This window comes from Alexandromys fortis, unplaced genomic scaffold, assembly GCF_014885135.2.
Source record: "Alexandromys fortis isolate MF-2015 unplaced genomic scaffold, M_Fortis_MF-2015_v1.1 scaffold_17, whole genome shotgun sequence".
NCBI classification, from domain to species: domain Eukaryota; kingdom Metazoa; phylum Chordata; class Mammalia; order Rodentia; family Cricetidae; genus Alexandromys; species Alexandromys fortis.
In genome coordinates, this window is record NW_026067896.1 from 3,722,180 (window position 1) to 3,748,486 (window position 26,307).

The 26,307-nt window shown below is 42.2% G+C and overlaps 1 protein-coding gene across 6 annotated transcripts in view; it reads right to left on the reverse strand.

Moving 5' to 3' along the window:
• Ubr5 (ubiquitin protein ligase E3 component n-recognin 5) overlaps nt 1-26,307 on the reverse strand; it is a 107,629-nt gene that overhangs the window by 40,674 nt on the left and 40,648 nt on the right. For 4 of the 6 annotated variants that reach the window (XM_050163378.1, XM_050163388.1, XM_050163361.1 and 1 more), the window contains exons 9-22: nt 24,851-25,062; nt 18,289-18,405; nt 18,085-18,195; nt 17,071-17,225; nt 16,131-16,248; nt 13,350-13,534; nt 11,559-11,668; nt 10,768-10,880; nt 8,452-8,595; nt 8,256-8,367; nt 7,908-8,062; nt 7,336-7,533; nt 4,289-4,499; nt 2,593-2,719 (exon numbers count right to left, since the gene is read on the reverse strand). In XM_050163378.1, coding sequence (XP_050019335.1) covers nt 2,593-2,719; nt 4,289-4,499; nt 7,336-7,533; nt 7,908-8,062; nt 8,256-8,367; nt 8,452-8,595; nt 10,768-10,880; nt 11,559-11,668; nt 13,350-13,534; nt 16,131-16,248; nt 17,071-17,225; nt 18,085-18,195; nt 18,289-18,405; nt 24,851-25,062 — 2,068 coding nt within the window. The remainder of the gene's footprint in view (nt 1-2,592; nt 2,720-4,288; nt 4,500-7,335; nt 7,534-7,907; nt 8,063-8,255; nt 8,368-8,451; nt 8,596-10,767; nt 10,881-11,558; nt 11,669-13,349; nt 13,535-16,130; nt 16,249-17,070; nt 17,226-18,084; nt 18,196-18,288; nt 18,406-24,850; nt 25,063-26,307) is intronic. The other 2 variants (XM_050163398.1, XM_050163403.1) reach the window with 1 other exon arrangement.

The window sequence follows — 26,307 nt, forward strand, 5'->3', positions numbered from 1 at the left end:
CAATTTCTTTCAAGAGTCTATTTCCAGGAATGTGTTTTTAGAAACTTATTTGTGGTGTAAGTTTTAATGTCTCCAATAATGTATTACCTATATATTTACGGCCACATATATCTACTCAACATTCTCCCCACTTCCCTGATTTGGAAACCTAAGATCACAAGTTTTTCTAAGACAGAAGGGCAGAGCACCATGATTTCAGTCAGTCAGCACTCAGAGAGAAGAGCAGGTTTCTTCCCAGGGCAGAGCACACCAGTGACTGCACTGCCCTGAGATGACAGCCGCTGGGGCGCCAACATGTTCTACTCACAACACGGATGGGAAAATGTAGGAAATGGAAGGCACTGCAAATAACCTGAAAATAAATGTGTGTTTGGGGCTTATTAAGAAAAAGTGCTCATTCCAGGGTCACAGTGAAAATGCCTACTAGATAAGAAATATAAAATTACGATTTAAGGGAAGTCAGGCGTAAGAAACAGAAATAGTGGCAAACTAGAAGTACACATGGTCATCTAAAGACATCAGAAAGCACATGTGGTGTATTCTCCAACTTCTAGCTTGGTGTACATTAGAATAAATGAAGGTAAACTGAGATCATAGCCTCATCTTGAACGTGCAAACTTCCCAACTTTGTTGTTATGATGTAGTCAAGTCAATATTAAATGAGGGGTCATTCCTTGTCATTTTTTAAATTGTCCTTAACCTTTTTCTTCATTGGGTCTTGGGAACACTTTTAAGTATATTGCCCAATTCCTCATACAGATTCTTAAAAAATAAAAAAACAAAAAGAAAAAGAAAATTATTCTTCAAGATGCTGTACACAATTCATGGAGATTCACCTGGATCCTCAATGGCTGAGGACAATACTGAGGAGGAACCACTTGGCTGCTAAGATTCAGAGTTTTGACGTTTTGACTTTTCTTCATATAGGCTTGCCTGGAGTCATCGTGTTTTCTGACAATATGGAAGAATTCAAGGATGGTGTAATCTCCTCTTTGTAAGCACGCTCTATCCATGCTACAGAAGCCTTAGAATCCAGTCATGGTCAAATACAACACTGTGACAGAAAAGCGAAGGTCATGTGTCTTCCAGGTCAACAAGGCTAGAGCACACACCTGCAATCAGATGCCTCAATCAAGCTCTCCACTAAGTCTGCCCTCTGTACTCAGGAACTAGCGAGTCATAGCATCATCTGAAGTCATTACAGTATTCCATTCAACCGTGAAACCGCATCAGTTCTGAGCTTACAGCTCAGGAATCCCAGCCTGCATACTCATCAAGGGGCATCGCCTACAAAGTCCACTGTAGGCTAGAGGAGGACTTCACTTCAATGAAGCAGTCTGTGGACTTCCTACTGCCCGGCGCGGATAGTAAGCCTCCTGTGCTGTCATCTGGTCGCCGGCAGCCCTGAGCTTGCATGGTTAAGAGCACTGCAGTGGAATCTTCGGCAAATCCCTCAAAGGAGCTTACTCTGCAAAGCTATTTCTGTGAGCAACTCATCGCCCACTCTTGAAGCTCCTTTTAGTCTTTGCCTTCAAAATAATCCTTATATGAAAAAAGATGGCAGTATTGGCATTGGACCAACCGTATCAGAGTCCAAAGTGATTGGCACCTGTAATTTCCCTGAGGAAATGAAATACCTGAAATAATTCAGAAACTAATTTCTTCGTGAAGAATTTAAGTTACTTCCCATTTTAGAGTCAACGCTTTGCTTAATGTAGTTCTAGTTAAGTAAGTTTATAATAATTTCCATATGTATAGTACACATGTTTCTGTACTATTTAAAATTATGATTTGGTCACCCACAGAGTTTTTTTTTTTGTTATGTCTCACTTTGGATCTTTTTGAGTTCAGAGAAACTATCAACTTGGTAGCTTTCCTAATGCCAATTTAGAAAAAAACCATTGTGAAGGGAACAGATGAGTACATAGCAGAAACTCGGGCAATGGTCTTCCCGTGAAGCAGGCTGCGCTGTGCCGCCTTGGGCTCAACTACCCACCAATGCCTTCACACACCCTGTGTCCATGACCAAGAACTCGGACGCTTGCATATCTAAAATTTGCCCTTTTCCTGCAGAAAATTACTGAATTATTTATTATCTAGGAAACACCTAGCAGTTTTAATAGGTTACAAAGGATTATTCATTCAACAACTCAGAAAACCTGAAAATTTAAAATCAAACATTCAAAATACATATCAGCCTTTTACTTCTCCCCAGATCATTAAGACATCTGAGGAATGAACCTATATAAGGAATATGAGGGTTGGTTTTTGATTTTATTGCTGTTGTTGTTGTTGTGGGTCGGGGCAGGTGTGACTGTACTGTGCTCCTTGTTCTCCATCTCAGGAGACAACTGCCTAAGAAGAATGGTAAGTTCAGATCATGTTCAAAACAAGTCTGAGCTGTGAGATCCCAGTGTTCAGACCTGAACCCTAATTAGTTACCAGACATTTCCCAGTGCTATTGGTAGAAGCCAAAAACAAACAGGAAAGGACCCACCAATCCATGCACACAACAGTCAGTATGAGAGACACTGCTTTCTGTACTTGGGACTTTTTCCTTCCAATTAAACTTCCTTGTAAAAATCATATTACCTTCGACTACTTGATGATCCAGCCCGATTACCTGGGCCATTACTCGAAACAACTGATATTGCATTTGCAATGGCTTCCACAGCAGAGAGCCTTTCTGCAAATGTATTTCTTTCTGAGCGCTCAGCTTCTGAAATTTAAGGGGAAAAATTAGGATTTAAACTTTGAAAACAACAGATAGTATGGACTGACCAGTAAACACTAACTCACCCATGTTAGTGCTTCAATTAGCATAGCAGGTGACAAAGGTTGAAATACTACCTTTATTTTTTATTCTGCCTCATTTCAACAACATAAATAACAAAAGGTAAACTCAACTAGACTTAAAGTTACCTATTAATAAAATAAATAAATAAATAAATAAATAAATAAATAAATAAATAAGATGGCTCGCTTATGCCGGGCAGTGGTGGCGCACGCCTTTAATCCCAGCACTCGGGAGGCAGAGGCAGGAGGATCTCTGTGAGTTCGAGACCAGCCTTGTCTACAGAGCTAGTTCCAGGACAGGCTCCAAAGCCACAGAGAAACCCTGTCTCAGAAAAACAAAAACAAAAACAAAACAAAACAAAAAAAAAAAGATGGCTCGCTTATCAGTCTGCCCGTCTTAGTTCTATGCCATTTATACACAGCTCCCGGAATTCTGATGAAATAAAAATGAGATTTGCAAGTCACCACTCAAAATGCACTTACCACAACATCACCAGCAGAATTCAAAATAATCACAAAGTTTCACTTAGATTCTTCCACATTTAGCCAATTAAAAAAAAGACAAAAATCCACACACACACACACACCACCAAAACAAATTATCTTACTGACTTTCAGAAACATGTAACAACCCAGTAACTTATTTTTTCCCTTCTACATTTCAAACAACAGGACAAATGCTGCTTCTGGTGGCTTATGGGGGCTGGAGACACAGGTGGCTCAGCAGTTGGGAACACTTGTTAACCTTGCAGATGACCAAAATTCCCCAGGACTCCTGTGGGGCAGCTCACATCCACCTGTAACCCCAGCACTGGCACGTGTGCACACATGAACATACATACATATATACTGAGATAATTATTTAGGGAGTAGAGAGATGACCAGCAATTGAAAACACTCCCTGCTCTCTTAAGGAGCACAGTACAGGTCCCAGTACCATGATTCATGGCTGCTGGAAATCTAGCTCCACCGGATCCGATGCCTCTGCTCCTCTCAGGCAAGTGCACCCACCCTTGTGCACACATTCACAGGCATACACACGTATATAATTTAAAATGCTTTTTAAAATGTCATTGTAGCCAGGAAGTGTGGCACATGCCTTTAATCCCAGCACTTGGGAGGCAAAAGCAGGTGGCGGATCTTTGTGAATTCAAGGCCAGCCTGGTCTACAAGAGCTAGTTCCAGGACAGCTAGGGCTGTTACATGGAGAAACCTGTCTCAAAACACCAAAAAAAAAAAAAAGAAAAAAGAAAAAGAAAAAGTCACTGTACTTACTTCAATTTGCTAAGTTCGTTTAGTATCAACATACTCAGCTTGTATATTATTCAAAGAATTAAAGACAAAACCTCACAGATCAAACTTAATGCAGACTTCCATATCTAACCCTTATAAATATCCTTGCCACCTACAAAGTCAGACCTTCCAAGAACATATAACATAAAGTAAAACGTGCACGTTCTCCACAGAAGGTGTGCTATGGTGCTGGTCTTACCCTCTTCTTCCTTAGTTTCCTTGTTGCTAGTTGGAAAGCAAACTGAGACACAAGCATGCAGGATGTTCCGATTGCCATCACATCTGTGGCTGATGAATGCCTGCAGCATCTGTAGGTTCTGCTCTAACACAACCGCTTGCTCGAGATTCACGAGATACTGTCGGCAGGCCTCATAGTCACAGCGCAGAATATGCTGCATTAGGGTTTGTTTCTGTACTCGGGCAAAAGAGGGCAAAAAAATCTTCAACGAAACTGACCAGCAAATATATCCAAAACTACATACATCAAACATTGTGTTGTGGCCACTACAACGCAATCAGATCCAGGTCTTCAAGCAGAAACAGGCTGCACGTGGCTGAATTCTTCTGTATTCTGTTAAGTGAGGGCAGAAAGAGTAGGAACTTTCTGGGAAACATGTCTGAGTAAAGGTTTCCAATTGTCAGAACTACCTCACTCTGTAACTGACGGAAAACCAGTTACACAATGAATAACTCAACGGGAATGCCTGGGGTATGATAAATTGGCCATGTTTGGTGGACACCCTGGTGTTTAGTCCGGCTCTCAAATTAGAGCACTAGCAATACTATCAGCTACAAATGATGTGACTCTTTATTCAAGACTTACTTACCAGCACCTCATTGTGTAGAAGTTACATTTCTGGGTCTATGAGAAGGCTCAGTGGGCAAAGGCACTTACCACCAAGCTTGACCACCTGAGACCAATCCCCAAGGCACATGGTGAAGAGAATCAACTCACGTAATTGTCCTCCGATTTACACATGTGCCTCCCAAGACATCCCCCAATCACGTACATATTCAGTAAACAAGGCGTGCAAAGGGTTATATTATGTTGTGGTACATGAATACAAAACCTTTAACTCTCTAGGAATTATCATAGGTATAATTTCCAAAGTCAGAAACAGATCTAACTATCAAGACATAACAGTGCTGTAAGATATGCTTAGAAAATACTATTGTCTCTTGTCTCGTAGCACAAAGAAGTAGTTCAGGGGCTGGAGCAATGGCTCAGCAGTTAAAAGCACACGACGCTCTTGCAGAGAACCCAGATTCAGTTCCCAGCATCCACAGCCCTCTGTAATTCTAGTTCCAGGGGATCTGACATCCTGCTCTGGCCTCCTTGGCACCAGGAGCGCACATGCTACTTTACACATAGAAAAACAAGTCTTTCAAACAACAAACACAAAAACAGTACAGAAGTGAAAAACTAAAGAGAAGGACATTTCATAGAACATAAAGCACTAGTTTTATTTAAAAAAAAAAAACTTTAAACAAACAGGTATGTATGGGAATAGAGACGGACAAAGAAAAGGACACTGAACAATTTGTCAGAAACTGCCTTAAAGTCTCCCTCCCCAACCTCATGGGGAAGAAGACGGAATAGAGGGGTCACTGCAAACTCAGCGTGCTTGGCACATGTGAGAAAAGCTGCTTTCCCTGTGGAATTAACTACTACTACGGGTGACTTTCTGCCATATGCTCACAGATGAAGTCTCGCTGAACCCCAAGCCTGAGCACACAAGCCTTTTCATTCAGTCTGTCCACCCCCCACTCCTATGATCACAGCCCACCAGTCAGCTGGTTGGCATCAGCACCTGTACAGGAAGTGTTCGTTGCCAACCTGCTAGATCTAGTACCATGCTTAGCTGTGCTGCCCTATGGGAAAAGGCACAGGGAGCTCAGAGCAAACTAAAAAGTCTGTAGCTCTACTCATGTCACATTCAAATCACTGAATTGTGTTCTGTCTCTCTTTGTTCTCAGGTTTTGTTTTTCTTTGTTATTCTCCACTGTCCTCATGGATGTGTGATAGACATGCATCCTCAAGGTTGCACATCTAAAAACAAAGTACCTATGTTAACCCTGACCTAGATGCTCACCTTTGAGCAATTTAAGGCCCTGTGTGGTGGGGTGCGGACAGCTCTAGGTCCGTCTTTAGATCTAGAAAGAGACCCAACTCCACACAGCTTTGGGTGCTCCATGGCACATGCAGACAGACACAAAAATAAATAAGCAATTTTGAATTAATAAAACAAGACTTTTTGCACTTTTTCTTGAATTTGATCTCTTGCCTTTAGCATCAACAAATTTTCCTGATTCTACTTGCAAAAGCAAATATAAGTCTACCCAGGATCTTATCCCTTTTTATAAATAATTCTGTCTTCTGGCCCAACGGTACTTTGAACACCACCATTCCCATCTCACTATTCCCGTTTGCCTTTTAATGCTCAGAGCTAGCTGCAGAGCTGAGTGGAAACATCTCTACTTCTCCAACTGAAAGCAGCTCAACCATAGCAATCCCAAATCTCACTTTACTCTGCCTGCCCCTCCTCCACCTTCCCCCATCACCATCTCACACACAGCTCTCCCTGACCACTACCATCCACCAGGTCCTAAGCTAAGCTGTGCAGTTTCTGCTTCCTTCAAGTACATCAAATCTCTCCCTTTTTCCCGTTTTCAAAAGTTCAAGTCTGCCTTGTATCTAACTTGGATTATACACTAGTTTTTATCTGATTCTCTAAACATCTCTTTTCTCTCCACTCCTCCCTAAAACCCCAATACTTTATTACTGATCTTTAAAATAGAAAATGCCATTCACCACCTCAAAATTCTTCTACTGGGATTCAGATCAAACTTAGGCACCTCAGGGAAAGACCCAAGTCACCCTGTGCTCCCCCTGGTACCTATATCACCTTCACTTCTTGGCTAGACATATTTTTCTAACATTATTGAGATGCTTAAAGATAACACCTGGTACCACAGACAGCAATCTTCTCTCGCCCCTCAGCACAGACAACACTTCCTCAGAAGCCTTCTCAACTTTTATCTCAGCACACTGTGCTATTCCAACAGTATAAATGCCTTCATTTTTTAAACAAAATTATACCGTAACCAGACTTCTCATCTAGTTTATTATTATATTATTATAGTTATTAGTTATTATAGGGAAGGAACAAGAATTTTCAAGAATTTTCTCAAGATATCAGTATTTCTTCTTAATTAAAATGCCAAGTAATTCAAAAGTTAAATTACCTCTACAGCCATGATGATAATAGCAGCTTTCTTTTTGATTGTTGAATTAGCAGGAAGATTTATTAAAGAGTGTACACCCATCCCAAGACTACTAATTGGCGGAAGATCAAGCCAGTCAGGGTCCCTTATTCCTCCCATGCAATCTTTGGCCATGGGGTAGATAGTACCATTTCCATCTCGAAGAATAATAGGAGATTCCTACAATGGATGAAAAATAATAAATACTACTTGATCACATCAAAACTGATTATACAAACCTACTGTGACCATGCAAGCCCAAATCCTAAACACTTAGAAGGATAAAATAAAACGGGAAGAGCAAGAGTTCAAGTTCAACCTAAACTAGAGACCCTTATCAACAACAACAAAAAAAAAGGAGTGGGAGACAAAGATTGACCTTACGATAAGTGTATTTATTTTACTAAATGTTAGCAATAATAATCAAATTTAAAACTCTCATAAGAAAATATGCTGACTATTCTAAAATCTTTAATTCCCTAACAGGCAAGCCCTACGAGGCACAAAGACGCCAGTCTTTTATCTATTCTTAAAGAGGAAAATGCGGCTCTTACCTGTCCAGCAGTGAAAATAGCTACATTCCTCTCATTCTGACCAAGAAAAGCAATGCTGCTTGTTGGAAAATTATTTTCTTGTTCAGCTTTTCCTGTAGCAAGATCAAAGATACAGTACCGCACCCAGTTTCCTGTCTTCAAAACAGCATGGACACCTTTCAAAGGCACAAAAAGAAAGAGAAGTAGAAAACTCACACACATTACCAATCACTCTTCAAGAGCAGTGCGTAAATTCAGCCACGTTTCACTGGATTGTGCGACATGCCAGGGACAAAAACCATCAAGTCACCAACGATGTCTCCTATTCCCCTGGGCACAAGCGCGAACGGGAAAGACGAAAGTCCTCACCTCTGGAATCCACATTCACCGCCAGGATCTCAGTCTTCTCTGGTATACAAAGCTTTTTAGGGGCCCTCTGAAAACAGTCTGGAACTTTTGGTGTCCCACCAGTTTTGACAACCTGCCAACAACAATGGGAATTTTGCTCTCACTCTAACAAACTCAATGGTCCATCCCAGAATTAACTGAGAATCCCTATACAGACCTGCAGCTCGTCGATTCTGAGCAGCCTGCAGTCCTGCAGGAGTGAAGAAGGGTCGGCATCTGGGCCAGAGCTGTTTGGACAGTTTGTGTTAGTGGATGTTCCCGGAAACTTCACAGCAACATAGGCACCATCCACTTTTAGCACCTGGAAACGAGAGGCAAATACAATGAGTAATCTTTAAAAAGTTTATGCATGCAGATACTGCTTGCCGAAGTGACTTAATACTGAAGACACTTAAGTTCTTGTATGCATCCTCAATGAGCACCACACTGTTACATTAACCATTAAAACTTTCCTGTCAGGTCCACATTCAAGGCTAAAAGAACCAACTCAGAGCCAATGATTACACCGCGTGTTAGCCGTGTACCACGATCACGGGAGTTGGCCACTTACTGACCAGACCGCTCAGCTTTCTTCTTTATTACTCTAAGCAGCAATAGCTATATCCCAAGCTAATCTTCACTATAAAGCTGAATGGGATCTTAAATAATTTCTGGATCTTTCTGCTGCTACCTCCCAAGTGATGAGGTAACAAATAGACCTCACCGTACTCCACCTGGCACTTTCTGTATTTATGTAGGTCAGCAGCCTAGAAAGTTGCAAAGCTATTTAAATGATATTAGTATGACTGAAGACATGACATACTATTGTTGCTGTTATTTCCTTTTTTTAATTAAGTAAGTTTAAATTACCAGATCCGTACTTGTGTGACCACACTGCTTTCAAACTGGAGACGGGGTCAACAATGCAGACAAGCCAGGACTTGGAAGCAGGACATCTGTATCTCACCTCTTCTACTAATTTATGAGTTTAAGCCAGTGTGAACTCAAATCAAACTACATTAATGAAAAGCCTTTATAAGAAAGGCCTGTATAAACCATAGATCTTGGTTACCATTCATTTCCATTGTGTACAAATGAAAAATCATAATTTCAAATGTCATCATATTTCAATTTAAAAAGCACTCACTTTGTGGATATTCTCTACTATAGGAATTCTAAACTATGGCCCGAGAGACAAAAGGGTCGATTAATAACATCCGAGCAAACTGCTATTTACTTGGCTTCTTGGAAGGAAGATCTTCAGGAGGAAAGGAGGAGAAAGCACAAGCTGGTTCATGCAGAGCAGTGCTTAAGGCTACAAATGATCTCCCATCAGAGTTACAGCAGGGACCGCGTCTAAAGTAATGTACCCGGTAGCAGAGAGGGCTCAGCAGCCAGAGCACATGCTTGCAATCCTAAGGACCAGTGTATATACAACACAATAAACATCCTGCAAGGGCCTCTAACTCTAGTTCTAAGGGAATCAGCACACACACACACACATATCTGTACACACTCATGTCAGTGTGCAAACACACCTCACAAACAAATAATCTTACTTAAAAAAAAAAAAAACAGTAATATATCTCTCCAAATTTTCTGTACATGTAAAATTATCCCAAATTAACCTGAGAAGAAAACATCATCTCAAATGCTCAATGTACATGTGATGGATTCTTGATTGTCAAAATTTGACAACATGAGAAATTAACTAAAATTCAGGGGGCTGGTTATACCTGTGAGTGATTTTTTTTTCTTAAATCACTTTAAGTGGGAAGACCCACTTTTAATCTTTGAGGTGGGAAGCTACACTTTTAATCCGTATCTTCTGAGCTAGGAAGATTCACCTCTAATCTGGGCCACAGCTTCTGCTGGCAGCTATGTAAACAACATGGGAGAACAAAGCTCTTCACTTCCTCACTCTCACTGGCTAAAGCCTACTTCTTCTAAGGATTCCAATGTATCCTGAAGAGTTGCTGAGACATACAGCCTGTGGGCTGCACAGCTACTAAAAATTCTGGAACCTTCCACTGGTAGACAACCATTGCTGGACTAGCTAGGCTACAACCTGTAAGTCATTCTAGAGAGTGAGAGCGAGAGCGAGAGAGCGAGAGAGCGAGAGAGAGCGAGAGAGCAAGAGAGAGCGAGAGAGCAAGAGAGAGCAAGAGAGAGCAAGAGAGCGAGAGAGCGAGAGAGCGAGAGAGAGAGAGCGCGAGAGAGAGAGTGAGAGCGCGCGAGAGAGAGTGAGAGCGAGAGCGAGAGAGCGAGAGAGAGAGAGAGCCAGAGAGCGTGTGTTTATCAGTTCCCCTAGAGAGCCCTGACCACAGCACAGCTTCATCTCTTCGCCTTCGGAAGGTCAAAAGGAGCCACTGAAGCAGACTAACTAAAAGGTAGCCTGGAAGAAAGAGGTTTCAGACACTAACCACAGAAACCCTCAAGCAAGCAAAATGGAGTAGTAGTGCTGAACAAAATGGAGTAGTAGTGTTGAACAAACCTTGCCGACAGGAACATTCTTGACATCTTCAACAAAAACGACATCCCGGAGAGACCACTGTTCTTCATTCACCTTCTCCTCCTCCTTCGGGGCTGGAGTTGACCGACGTCGTTCTTAGACAACAGCAAAAACGTTAAGTACCAAAAAGAAACCATAAAAACTCTGACAGTCCCATCTAAGCATACAGTAGTGGATGTTTGTACAGGAACCAAGAATCCTTAAGTCCCCCTTTCTGAATTGAGAATTTACAACATAAAACTCATACTCCAATAAACTCACAGTAAATAAAGAAGGGCTACAACTGGTTCCCATTTAAGTGTACACTACTACACAATAAAATGAGCTGTTTGTGTGTGGCAACATTTAAAAAGGAGTATCGGCTACGATCTCCTTAAAACCACCATATAACTTCAAAGTGTGACTTTCAAGGACTTTGAAATCCACGAACAATTCTAAGCCTAGCTTTATAAATTCTTTAAGTCCTAAGCAAAATCTGAAAACATGTCTTAGCTAATACACAAAATAATGAGACGCAAAGAGAACTGCAACACACAATGGGTAGTGGGGTCACTTCCTTTGACGACTACAAAAAAAATCTTACATATTTTTAACTGTAATTGTCAAAAACAACTGAAACAATTAACACTATAAATATTATCTCTCTTCTTAAAGTTGTACAACAAGGAAAAAAACCCAAGAGAACACACAACATCCATAGAAGGAATTGTTAAATGGAATTGTGTTGACAAGTCAGACACCAGCACCGTCTACACAGAGCACATAAAGCTTACTGTAGGGCATTGAAGCACTGCTGGCAATGGAGGAGGCATCGCTGCAGGTGGACGCTGGAGACGGTGGGGGACCCATTTCTGTCTTGACCGGCTCCTGCTTGCTCTCAGGCCTAAGGTGAGAAAGTCCTCTCATTATAACCGGAATAAAACAAACTTCCAGTTGGTGGAAACAAGTTCAGGAGGGAGGGGGACGTCTTAATTCAATGGCTCTATTTTTAAACACAAACTTATTTCTACCTACAGCTCCATGCAGTAAAAGGGCACATGGTGCACATAAGAGAGAGCTGCTCTGACGAGGTCTCCCACGCTGGCTTCTATAGAAGAGACCTGAGCGCCATAAGACGAAAGTGCCACCACGTCCTATAGGTGACAAAGCACACACGCAATACACCAAGACTAACATCACATTACAAAGAATTTGGGTCCTCATCTTAACCTTCTTGCTTCCTAGTGCCCTCCCTGAGAATCTCACACCTCAAGTGAAGGCACATTGATGACCGACACAGTTCTACTGAAGAAATGGCTGTGATCTCAATATAGAAGTTCACTGATAAAAACTGCTAAGTTACCGTTTAAATAGCACATTCTCTTCATCTTGTTTACAAGTTATGTCTGGTTGTCTGTTGTTTTGGGCTGGGAACTCCCGGCTGACTGTGAGTCTGAGGTCTCTTCCTGCCCCCGCTTCCTAAGTGCTAGAACTCATGTGCACTTCCAGATCACCATGCCCAGATGACTGACATTCGTGCACCCAGATTATCATACCCAAATAAGCAATATTTGTACATAAAAGCTGGCCCTACCAACACTATAAATTTCTATCCTTTTTTTTTAAGAGTTCATAAAATAGCAAAGTAGGATCTGTTTTTATTTTTAGGTCAAATATCACTGTAATTGGGTCCACCCATTTCTTTAAATATAAAAAAAACTAAAATTATAAATCTTAAGTATTACTGTCTTAATACTTTGATTTTTTTTTTCTTTTTTTGCTTTTCCAAACAGGGCTTCTCTGTAGTTTGGGAGCCTGTCCTGGAACTAGCTCTTGTAGACCAGGCTGGCCTCAAACTCAGAGGTCAGCCTGCCTCTGCCTCTGCCTCCCAAGTGCTGGGATCACTGCCCAGCGTCGTGTGATTTCTTAAGTGTATATTTTAGCTTACTAAACAAACCCCTGTGCTTCCGAGTTTCAGCCTGCACTTCTAACATCGAAAGAAATGTCAGAAATTATAATAAGCTTATAATCATTACATCAGAACTTCAAACATTTGTGTATGTGGTCATTTTCCATGTACCAAAATTAGCAAAAAGAAAACACTCCTTCATGTTATAATGACTAAAGGCTACTGTATAGGAGAAAAGCAAATGCTGGCCTAACAGGAACATGGAATAGTAGGGTGTAACACTTGCAAAGGGCACACGCTAAGAACAAAAAGGCATTGAGAGAGAGAGCACCGCCTGTCAATCTGACCACCAACAAAAACTGAATGCAACTTAGGGGTAGAGAGGGGACTGGGTGTACAAGAGCACTTACTGCTCTTCCAGAGGACCTGTCTTGGCTTACACACACACACACACACACACACACACACACACACAGAGAGAGAGAGAGAGAGAGAGAGAGAGAGAGAGAGAGAGAGAGGGGGAGGAGCACTCATACATAAAACCAAATGTTTTGAAAAAGAAACTGTCACATACAATGAAAGCTCAGCAATTTCCCCATTTCGTTATGCAAACTTTTGATGGCCATGCTCATCCATACAGCAGAGCTGAGATTTAAGCATAGGCCTCAGTACTCACTTTGTCTCAAGGGTTTTGCTGGCCTTTTCCAAGCTTTTCAGACTCTCCGGAGACCGCAGTTGAAATCTACAGCTATCATTCATATTCCAAACTGACTCCATTAAGACACCAACTTTAGGAATCCCAGCACTAATTGAAAATGCGACTGCTCCAGCATGATAAAGAGGATTATTTCTTAAGCACACCTGGCAAACAAGAAAATCAGCATCAGGGTGGTACAGCAAACAATGCATCAGTGAACGTACGCAAAGTGGGCTTCCTGTGTTTCCAACACAGGTTTACATTCACACGGCTTACTGTAACCTCCTCACTGCTCCGACTCTCTCAGCAGTCCATCAGTGTGTCCACTAGCAATGCATCACTAACTAAAACTCCCTCCTCACTGCTGGGACTCTCTCAGCAGTCCATCAGAGTATCCACTCGCAATGTATCACTATAAACTTCATGTAGACAGTGTCAGTGCGGGAAAAGTAAACAGAAAAGCAGGAGAAACTGGAAGCCGCAAACTGGAAGACGAAGACATTTCTGTGAAGCTTTCCTTCAACAGGGCGTTTACACCCAGAGACACTGATATATTTCTGTGAAGGTTTCCTTGGGGGGGGGGGGGGGCGGCTTTACACCCAGAGGCTTCAGTGGCCACTGTAATCTTTTAACTTTAAAAGGGACAGGGTGTGGCAGCTCAGTCCTAAAATCCCACACTCAGAAGGCTGAGGTAAAAGAAATGCCTCAGCAAAACAAGAGCAAGATTCCTAAACAAACAAGTTTACGTGTCAATAACCTATAAATTTCTCACTGTTAGCTAAAGGACAGTGCGTATTAAAGGACCTTGTGGAACTAAGGTTAGACTCTAAAGCTTTAAAAACATAAGAAGAAGAAAGGGGGGGGGGAGGAGAAAAAAACAGAGGTTTTGTGGCACTTATCCACTGAAAGCTGGCCTCTAAAGAGACACTGTCAAACAAACCACAACAGTGGCTTAGTTTTCCTCAAGAAAAATTACATATCATAAACTATAGTTTTTGGCATACACACATACATAAGTATTTTCGGAAGTAAACTTGGAAGAATGTTCTAGCCAGAAACTTTGAGGAAAAGGAGTACTGTCTCCCACTTTCCACCACAGCCAAAACTAGCCATATGTCTCTCTACCCCAACATTTAATAAGTGTACCTATCTAAGATTATATGAAAGACTTTTCTTGCCACACGTGGTGGTGGCCTTATGAGGCAGAGGCAGGAGCATCTCTGTACATTTGAGCCCAGCACAGTTTATGTGCAGCAAATCGCAAGCCAACCTCCAGGCCATCAGGGCTTCATGGTGAAGTCCCATCCCAAACATAAACAAAGCTCACCACACACTTTCCCTAATAGGCTCCAACTTTGCTTCACTTTAAAAAAATAAAATTTGCCAGGCAGTGGTGGCATATACGCCTTTAATCCCAGCACTCAGAAGGCAAGAGGATCTCTTTGAGTTTGAGGCCAGCCTAGTCTACAGAGTTTCAGGACAGCCAGGGATGTTATACAGAGAAACCCTGTCTCAAAAAAGCAAAAATAAAATCTAGTAAAAGCTGAGAGACCAATAAAATGCTCAATAAAAATACTTTAATTGAAATCAAAACATGGATTATTAACTGAAATTACTTCTTAGCACCATATTACAATAAATGCACCTTACAGACAAGGAGCATAACGTTCAATTCATATCTGGTCAGTGTCGGGACATGTGGAAGCAAGTGGAGTTATCCAACATTTCTTTCTGATGTCAGTAAATCAATGTTTTTCTTTTCTGTAGCTCCATAAACCTCTGGTTTTAAACAAAACCTCAGTTGTACCTCAAGGTACTCTGATGTGTTTTATCCTTCAGCAATAAGTTATCAGTCTATTTTATTTAAAAAATTTTCCTTTGAGATGTTCCTAAACAATTAAGAGCATTCACTGTTCCTACAGAGGACTTGTGTTTGGGTCCCAACGCCCACAAGACAGCTCAGACCAACTGTAACTCCAGTCCAGGAATTCAGCTCCTCTCCTGGCCGCCGCTAGCACCAGGTAGAGTACACACATGATGCAATGCAGCGTGCAGGCAAAGGAGTCAAAAACAGACAAATCTAAATATAAAAGTCATAAACCTTTTCCTTCTTAGAGTATCTTTATTTCCCATCATCCCTGCTTATACTAATGTCATCACTTGTTATTTAAATAGCTGTTGTATTTTATTAAATTCAACAGGTAATCAAGGTTGAAACTGAAATTTAAATGAACAGGGGGAAAGGGGGGGCTTCTACAGGAGAGATGCCTTGGTAAATAATGAAAATTGACTAAGTCCAGATAGTTGGCATTTCTATTTGGAAGGCAAACAAACTCGGAATAAGGCAGCCATGGACTGGGGGTGATGAGAAGACAGAGCCACACGAAGAGAACCAGTACATCACAGCTGGGGTCAAGAAGTGACTATTTCTTAAAACACAGGGAACAGGGAGAAAGAACCTGAAATGAAAACGCTACATGGAGAAAGTAGGTAGCACATTATGTAATAAAAATCCACATTTGTCCTGAGTTTCACAGACCATGAAGCTTTCTAAGCTTTTTCTCATTCCAACACTTGCTACAATTTATAAATATTGAATTTTATCATCTCTCTCTTTTAAAGCATGTATTTGTGTGTCCGTGTGTGGTTACACATGCATGAGTGCAGGGACTTGTAGACTCCAGAATCACTCACCTAGACTTGGCGCTTCAGGGAGCTGTAAGCTGCCCAACAGGGACACTATTGACTCTAACCACGTACCTGCGTTCCGACGGTGATGTTTGGAATGGAGGAAATACCAGCACTGGATTTGGGCTTTTTATTTTTTGCTCTAGCTTTCTCTAACATTTTCTTCCTTTGACTAAAAGGGACAACACCCCTGAAAGGAAAACCACAGACAAGTCAAGAAAACAGCAAAGCAGCCCATTAAATAAATCTCAAATTATTTAGTCATTTAAGCATTGCTGGTACATTGCGTCTCCAATTTTTTTTATCTCAGAATAGTATTAATCTGCAATTAAATTCTACAGAAAATAAAACCAATATTGTTTTTACAAGTAACTTTCTCCTACAAATAATTACTTTTGATGATGTAAATTTACTAGTACCCCCTGAAAATACAAAGAATAAATTGAGTCTTATTAACAATAAAGCTAAATATATAGCCGGGCGGTGGTGGCGCACGCCTTTAATCCCAGTACTCAGGAGGCAGAGGCAGATGGATCTCTCTGAATTTAAGGCCAGTCTGGTCTACAGAGTGAGTTCCAGGACAGTCACCAAAGCTACACAACAAAGAAACCTTGTCTCTGAAAACAAAACAATAAAGTTAAATATAAATGATGAAAAATTCATGCAATAAAATTTTAGAATAACATCTATCCCATAATTTAAACTGTGTAACAGCAATGTGTGTGTGTGTGTGTGTGTGCACAGAAGAAAGGGTTACAACTACCTGCAAATAGTCAGTTACCCACGCACAGTATGAATCCCTATAATTAATTCCACTTTGTGCGCTCATGAAATTTAATAAACTTAGTTGCTAGCTACACCGTTTGCATAAATTCATTCTTAGTTTCTCATGCAACTGCTTTAAAGGGAAATTGGTGTCTCTAGAGAGCACTGCCTTTTCAATGACCCCAAGGTGGTATTCTCTTCAAAACTGCTTTCTATATAATGAGAACCCTCTGTCAAAGACACTTACCACCAATATAAATTATTCTCCAGTTGGGCGCAGGTATAAAGGGCACAGCAATGTAAAGAAACTATCCGTTCTCCTTGAAGTTCAGAGTAAGTCTGTGCCGTGTGCTCTAACTTAGAAGCCACAGAACTTAGTGTTTCATCTACCCATGTAGCAACCTATGGGAAATAATAGTAGAGGCTTAAGTAAAAGAAGTCTCTTTGGAAACCAGTGTGGTCAGCATTGGAGAAAGGCATAATGCAGTCTATCAACTCCAAGTCTGCAATGCTCAGAGTGCAACAAAACAAAAGCAAGCACTCCAGAAAAGGCTCCTCGAGAGATGGCTCAGGAGTAAGAACAATTGCTGTTCTTGCAGAGACAAGGTTTGGTTCCCACCATCCACACTAAGGCTCACAATCAACTCTAACTCCCGTTCCAGGAGATCCGGCACCCTCCTCTGGCCACGGGGCATGCACACGGTGCTCTGACGCATGTGCAAGGAAGCAAAACACTCATCATGCACATGAAAAACTTCATGCCAAACCTCATGTGAAGTGCAATGCCAGTCTCCAGCCACACCACCCTGACAGCCTGACCTCATCTCAAGTGGAGCATCAATCTCAACAGTTCAGCCATCTCTTATAGCTCCTTAAGCCCTTCCTCCTGTCTCTTAGCACTTTCCTTCCTAGCTTTTCCTGGGTACACTCTCTTTTCTTCCATTAACAGGAGAAGCGACTTTATACACAAAGCTGGCAGGATAAGCCTAAAAGTTCAACCACCAGAACCCACAAAAGTGTAAGAACACTGTCTCTCCAATGCGCCATGTGTGCCCACACACAAGTAGACTAAGAACTTATAAATAGTTTCAAAGTTAAATTATAGTATAAACTGCCAACAAAAAAATGAAATGATGGAAGGACTATTGTAAACGTTACTAGGCTTTAGTACGGACACGCATCAGCATGGAAGGTGGAGGGCAGAGGAAGAACGCCCGACTACCCATGAAATAAACCATCCTGAGTGCGCAATGCTTCCCACCTTGTTGTTCTCGGTCGCTACAGTCGCTCGTATGCTGTTTGCAGACAGGAGGACGATCTTCTCGTTGGTCAATCCCAAAAATGCTGCTCGTGGATGATGCAATGAAGGATTCTTTAAAAGCATACGAAAAATGATTATTGAATGATTACTATTTCCTATGTTGATATGCAGTCACTCATTCCAAGAGTCGACATAATAAAGTACCTGGGCACTTCTGTAAGGCTCAGGTTCACTCCATCTCCACTGATACAGTTCTCCTTTACTGCTGACAGCCAGAAGCTCAGAATACAGAGCCCCAATGCAGGTAAATTTTGTTCCATCCTATAAAGTAGAAATAAAATACAAATTGGTCACATCACTTGGTTCAGACATGGCTTTTAACCACTGCAGATCTAGACTGCTTACATAGGCAGATAAGTCACAATCTCAAGACCCTCACAAGTCCCTGGCTCCTAGGAACTCATTCTCCTTCAGCCATGCTAGCCTGCTTCCTGTCTCCAGGACGATATTCACCAGGACTGTTCTCAATGTTGTCTCCAACTTCAAATAACCCATTCCCTGTCCTCATCAAGTCTATGCAAGGAAGACTCAGCAGCTCTGACGCTGTAGCTGCTCTCACCCTGCCTTCCTCTCAGCTCACACATCGCACAGCCCAGAACACTATCAGATGACCTTTGCCAACCTCAGAACAGTCCGTAGAAAATACTTGGTGAGTGTGCTTTGGGGGGGGGGGGGGGGGGGGGGGGGGGGGGGGGTAGAGACCTTTCCCTGAAGACACTTCTAAACCGCTGACACCCATGTGCTTTCTTAAGGTAAAAGTTCATTAACTTCTAAGGGGGAAAGACATGTAATCGACTAGGGTGCAATTATATATATAAAAACAAGTAATGAATGTAAATAATGTAATTATTTTAATATAAGAACAATGACTGAACCATAAAATTACCCAGAAACCTCAAAGCAGAACATGCAGTAAAGAACCTTCCTTTTTCAAGGGCTATAAACAGGCTAGGCTTCAGAATACACAAGAGAGCACTGACCTCCATCTTTCTGCATCTGCAACCAACCATTTCAAGTCACCTTAAAGATAGCGTCAAAAGATACCACCCAAAAGAATTTACATTCTTCGAGTCACCCAATCCTCTGTTCCCTAAGCCAGGGGCACTGGAAGGCCACCCCCGCCTTCCTGGCAGGAACTGCACCACATCTTACCTTCTCTACCTCATTCTCTCCTCTCAGTCCTTTAGCTGAAATTTAATTTAACAGTTGGGCGGTAGTGGCGCATGCCTTTAATCCCAGTACTTAGGAGGCAGGGGCAGGTGGCTCTCTGTTTGCTGCCAGCCTGGTTTACAGAGTGAGTGAGTCCAGGACAGCTAGAGCTACACTCAAAAAACAAACAAACAAAACCACAACAAACTTAAATATAATGAAATGGCATCAGCAGAGGGGAGCCCAAAATCTAGGTCCACTTACTAACGTGACTTGATTTCAATTGCGTTATTTTTCTAAAACCATTCTTTACATCTGAAATAAATATTTTAATAAATATCTGGAAGGGGGTGTGAACTAATATAGTAGGCACAGGACCTATTATAAAACAAATGCTTGGTCAGATTCAGCCATGACTACGCTGCTGGACCCAAACAATGACAGTTCCCAGACACAGGCTTCCTGCATCCCCACCTCTGTGTTACAGAATGAAAGCTCTTACCACCTCCTGTGTGCAGAGAAAGACCTCCTACCTTCTTTGAAGGGCACACACACAGACAGGCACACAGAACACAGCCCTTCATATGCCCTTTCCCACAACAACCGTTAAAACTAGTCTGTCTTTTAGTCCGCCTTGTGGCAAACTGAATTCTCACTTAACTGCTTCTGAAACAAATATAATAGTCCTTCCAAGCGCCAAATGGATAACCTATCTGTTTCATCCATCTACCCCTACAAACTCCACAGCCAGCCACGTATGCTGCCACACCCTCTAAGTCCTAATGCCCAGGGATGTCCTTTCTCCAACTCCCTCACACACTGTATGTCCCCCCAGATTGCATCACTGTCCACTTACATTCCACCTTCAGCCTCAGTAGCTCTATCAACTAGCACACTAAGCTTTGAAATACAAATCCCTGGTTTACCTGCAATACTCTCTCAAAGGAAGCAAGGATATAATAAACGTATCTCAGTACAGGCTTATGCATACATCTTGAGAGAAAAACTCAGAAGAAAGTTAAGTCACACCCAAAAGCACAAGTATGAGCTTCTCAAAGAGTCGCAGAAACTAAGACATACCCAAGTGTAGGTATGGCTTCCTTAAGCATCCTCTTCCACAAGAAGACTCTCCCACCCTCATAGGTGGTCCCTGCCTCCACTAATGAGCCCCCATCACCCACTGTGTACTCTTTGGATCTAGGAGCCTTCTCTATTTTTTTTCTCTCATCATCTAGCAACCAGTCCGAGAGTGGGTCTCCCTCCTTGGCCCCCACTATTCCTACTTTGGTGAAGGTCTTCACAGTCCCAACAATCCTGCAATGATCACAACTGACCAGATGTCCCCTTTCCTGCTCCTTTATGATATCAATAGTGTCACTTCCTTAAACACAGACAAAAACCTCACCAACATCATCACAATAATTTCCTAGAGACTCTTTTGGACAAAGTCTTCAATTGCTTGGCAAGTTGACTACAGCCATCTACAATATACTCCGCCCAGCGCGCCGCTTCTACTTCCTGGGCTACAGCAGCACTTCTACAAGCATACCATGAGCTCTCGGGCACCATCATGGTCGATGCCCACTTACTACCTCAAAACTGTTTCAGCATCAGTGACGCCTCTCTCCTATAAGTCCCCATGGGAATCTCTCCACACCTCAGTACAGCGCAGACGATAGTGCTGACACATCACACTCCAGCAAGTGCTTCCCAGTGAGCTCCTACTGTGAGTTCTACAGACTTCAGGCCAGTGGACACACGCGCTGCACGGTGCAAAAAACACATCAACCAACTGCGCAAGTGACCAAGGAAAACTGATTCCAACACCTTACAGAAATGTTCTCCTGAGGACTGAACAGCCCAGACAAAACACCTGAACTGCAGAGGGACAGTGACAAGACCCTCTCGGAATTGATTATTACTCAAAAAACAATAAAATGGCTTCCAAGCATGGCAGCCCACTGTTCTCCACCTGGGCTGATGTCACAGAACCTGGAAATCTGCTATGGGTGATGTTGATAAATGGTACAACAACCAGCCTAGGGAAGGGACAGGGGGGGAAAAAATCCCTTGTTCACCACATGTCGCTAAAACACGCATGTGTTTAACGCAGCACATTACCGTGAAGCAAAGGGCCAGCACCAGCAGTTGGCTGCCGTGCCCTGCTCCACCTCTTTCTTTCCTGTGCTCTGTGTCGTCCTGTCTCATCTTACTCACCTCATCAAACTGCAGTTTACACATTTGTAAGCCTTGTTTTTGTCTTGTTGGCCTGGTACTTGCTGTGAAGCACAAGCCAATCCTGAACAAACGGCAATCCTCCAGAGAGCAGGGATCGTATGTGTGTGCCGTCATGCCTAAATGAAGCTAACTTTTAATGGACGCTTTTTAGAAATGTCAAATTATAAGTAAAACATTTAAACTTCTAGAATTCATATGCATCCACATGAAAACCATTAAGATGAGGCAGCATAGTCAATAAGCATGTTCCAATGGTAACTTCTAGTCAGAGCCAGGTACCGCAGGTCAGCCTCTCTTAGCACCTTCAAGAGATAACGCACACCACTTCGTGTACAAAGAGTTGGTAGGAATACATGTACTTAACTCCCATATCTAGGACATAAGTGTTAGTTAAGTGCTGATCTGATGATCCCTTCAATACCCCCAGACAGCCACCACCATCAAGCCCTTCCTTGCAGCTCAGCAATGAGGAGTGGAAGCATCCTTTAAATGTATTGTCAAAACCAAAGCAAAGCTTTTACTTTAGTGAGGCTATTGGGGGGGGGGGGGTGTTTACAGTAGATGGCCACCATGACTGAGCAGACTCAAACGTCTCATCTCCTAGAGCTAGAACCGAGTCAGCTGATGCCTACTTATTTAACTGCTTTCCAGTGTAGTTAGATCTCTAGACATGCATGTGCGTGCGCGACATTATATCCAGGTTCTTTCACACCACCTTCCCATGCCAAGGATCTGTGGTGACCAACTGTATTCGGCTTTTCTTTTTTGAAGACTCTACATTAAAGTGAAATCATACAGCGCATATGCTCTAATTGTTTCAGGTGGCTTCCTCTAACTAACCCTTTTGTGACAAACAGGAGACTCTGCTGACTGCCCCAATCCCCGTGCAGCTACGGTGGCTCTGTCCGCTGGGCACACACTCCTTAGTCTGTAGTCCACTGACCTCTATACACAAATGGAGGCTGTGGCACCCACAGGAATAAACACAATAAATAAGTAAGAAAATGAGTCTAAAAATGAAAGAATGTGAATTAGGCAATTCCCTGAAATTAAAAAATGAGATATATTAATTTTTTTTAACCTCAAAAGAGACTATTTCCTATTTAAGGGACCCTGCCTAGGCTCTGGCCTCCTTGCTAACTGTACCACTATCGAGTCATGTGAGCACTGCTAGAGCAACTAAGAGGACAGGGCTGAAGAGATGGCTCAGTGGTTAAGAGCTTTGCTTACTCTTCCAGAGGACCCAGGTTCAAGCCCAGCACTAGTACGGCATCTAACAACCTTCCAACACGCTCTTCTGATTTCCAGGAACACCAAACACAACAGACACAAACATACATGCATAAAAATATTTGATATACATAAAACATAAAAAATGAATATAGTTCAAACACAAACTATAAAATTCTGATGACTATAGTATACAAAATTAAGACTACCTTTTCATATACTGAAATGTAGAAATACATTATCCTTTAATCCCAGCACCATGAGTTCGAGGCCAGTCTGGTCTAAAGAGTGAGATTCAGGACAACCAGAGCTACATAGAGAAACCCTGTTTCAGACATAGATAAATATATATACAGACACACAGACACACAGACAAATAAATAAATTTTAAAACATGCAAAAGCTATCAAATTCACATTTCGAGTATTAATGTCTAAGTGATTATAATCTGTATCTTGTAATAGACTTGAAGCTTCACGAAAGTTCCAGTTTTCAATACAGTCCCCGTACCTAGCAAAGCAAAGGCCTCTAGCAGCAATTAGTCAGCACAACCCGAAACACGCTCTCCACCTGCTCTGGTTCTCAAGTGTTAACTCCAGCACAACATTCCCAACTCTCCTGAGCTGGGGACCCTGAGTTCTCAGCAGAGAGCAGTTGCTGCAGCTAACAACTGCATCCCAATCCTGTTTGTCTCTGTGGCCTATACACTTCCTGTAGCCCCTCTCCTGCCTTCCCCTCCTCGGGAATCACAACCCTTAACCAATCTGGTGAAAACAAAACAAGTAACAGAGCTCTAAGGACCCAGGCAAGAGAAATGAGAACAGTAATGTCTGAGCCCCCACTGTTGGAAGAAAGGAAGGAGGAGGGAAGGGTCAGAGAAAGAGAGGGAGAAGGGGAGGGCAAGAGGGGGAAGACAGCGGGGAGGGAGAATAAGAGAAAGGGAAGAAAAGGAGGGAGATGGAGAGGGAGCGCTACTGATGGCTTAAACACTACCACAGGAGGAGAAGGAAGGTGGCTAAGAAAATACAATTCAGGGAAAGCATGCTAGCTGCCAACAATAGCAGCCCAAAGACAGGCAAAGTACATGGCCCCTCTTATATTCAAGTTTCCCATGTGAACTAAGTAGCAAAAAATACATTGACTGAATTAAGATTGATACTAACTATGGGAAAACATAAATATAGAAGGTTGAATATTTCCCCCAAATCTGAGTTCAAAGAAATAAAAAATAAAACTCAGATCAGACTCTCCATCTGCTGGTGACTAACCTCCAAGATGCCCCCAACCCTTTCCCCTGCATAAGACAGGGTCTCATGTGGTCCAGCCTGGCCTTCAATTACTGCTTCCTCACCTTCCCAACACTAGGGTCAGAGGTGTGAACCAGAAACTCAGTCTATTTACGCTTAGGACTTAGTCCACTCACTATCTGGGGAATTAGGGGAAGGAAGACATGGTTTTTTATGAGTGAAGAACATGGATGCTAAGAACATCTGTAAAGGCCTTTGAAAATGGACTGACCGCTGAAGACAGTGGAACACACACCACAGCAGACTCCACTGTGGCAGAGGTCTGCAGAGACAAGCCCTAGGTACACTTGAGGGCTTACTTAGTGTTCTGTTTTCCTAGGCCCTGTGTCAAAGATCAAAGGGTATGTCAGAACACACTGTCATGAAATGGAGAGCCTCAACCTGTTCTGACATGCACACTGCTTTGGTGATCAGAGACTGTCCTGTAGAAACTAGGGTCCATCTGGCATATCAAATTCAGCAAAGTACATCTCTACCAAAGAATATAATGATTATTTTAATTATCCCCAGGAAAAATGTCCCGGAGGATAAGTGCTCATGTGCGGCTGGGACTATCTCCCCAACTTCTCTGATTCACTCAGCAAGCAGCAGCAGCAGCACCACTGGACAAGCAGTCCATGGCTTGGGCAAAGCTCCAGAAGATGCTTCTAAAACAAAAGGCAGATGAGCACTTTAAAAGTGCTGCCGCTTTCAATAGCCCCGCAAACAGGACAAAATGGAAACTCTCTACAGAGGGGCGGTTGTTAGGAATCTACTTGAAAGTACAAACTTTTCCCAAATACCTTATCAGGCCACCACTGTAAATCTTCCCCCAGGGACACCGGACTTTGGACAGGTGTGTTCTTCTTATCCGGGTTTGGCTCCCCTTCCTTGCTGGTAGAGCCCCTTTCATTATCGAATGAGGCTCCGTCAAGCCACCTTCGCTCCCGCAACCGTAGAACAGATTCTCGTTCCCGCAAAAGCTCGGAGTCTCTCTCTAAGGGAAGAAGGAGAACTGGTATGCAATCGGGTCACACCAGTGGGATAAAAGTAAGCCACTCTCTAGTACACACCCTGCAGGACGCAGCTAACAGCACTTCATCTACTCAAAATGCATACGATCAATATCTAATTAGGCTGACATGCAACATTCAAACATTGACCCTTCAAGTGACTAGATAAAGATTATACGCTAAGTGTTTTTTCAAACTATGCAGAGGCCGTCTGATGTTTTTGGAGCAGAATTATTCCAAGTTTGGTTTGGTAGCTTTTCTTAATGGATTTAAATATTCTAGAATTATTTTATTACTTCATTATTCATATGAAATTCATATTATATCATTAGAAAAACTTAGTATAAGAGTCTTTGGTTTATAAAAAAGAGTTTCAAAACATTAAATACAAGTAGGCCAACTGGGCTGGCTAATTATTGTATCAACGTGACACAGGCCAAGTTATCTAGGGGAAAAAAAAAAAACATGGATTCAGAAAATGCCCCTACCAGACTAGTCCATGGGATTTTCCTGAAAAGTGGCTGGTGTGGAAAGGCCCAGTCCTATGTGGGGCTGTAAGAAGGCAGGTTCTGGGTGCTCTGAGCTAGCCATGAAAAACAAACCAGCCGCAACATCTTCCTTGGCTCTCCCGCCACACATGAGTGCTGGGCCTCAGAGACTGTGATGTAGTAGTAGTTTGCACTGAAATAACCTTTCTCCCCCCTGAAGGGCTTTTGGTCATGGTGTTTTATCTCAGCAACAGAAACCCTAGCTAAGGCACAAACCAAGAGTATCAAATGTTACAAATCCTCGAGGTTTGTTTTCTCAATGAACAAACAGAAAAGCTTAAATAGGCTGAACTATATTTCAATAAAGTAAAACTCAAGTCTTTGCAAGTCTAACAAAGACTTGAGTTTTACTTTATCGAAATAAAGATAAATTTATAAGATGGATTTATCATGTTGGATAAATCATTTTAAATGTTTTGAGAAACAGACAGGTGTTTTTGTTTTGTTTTTTGTTTGGGTGTTTTTTAAGGGGAGAACCCTTAAAATTGGCCTCAAATTAACTTAAAGCTACAGCTACATTTTTGGATGTTTGTAGGCTACATTTGAAAATCGTCCAAAGAGCCAGGTGTGGTGTCAAACACCTGTATTTCCATTTCCTGCACTTGGGAGAGGCAGGGGAAGGTGGATCATTGATTTCAATGACAGCCAGGGCTATACAAAGAAACCCTGTCCTGAAAAATTAGTAATATAGTAAAAAGA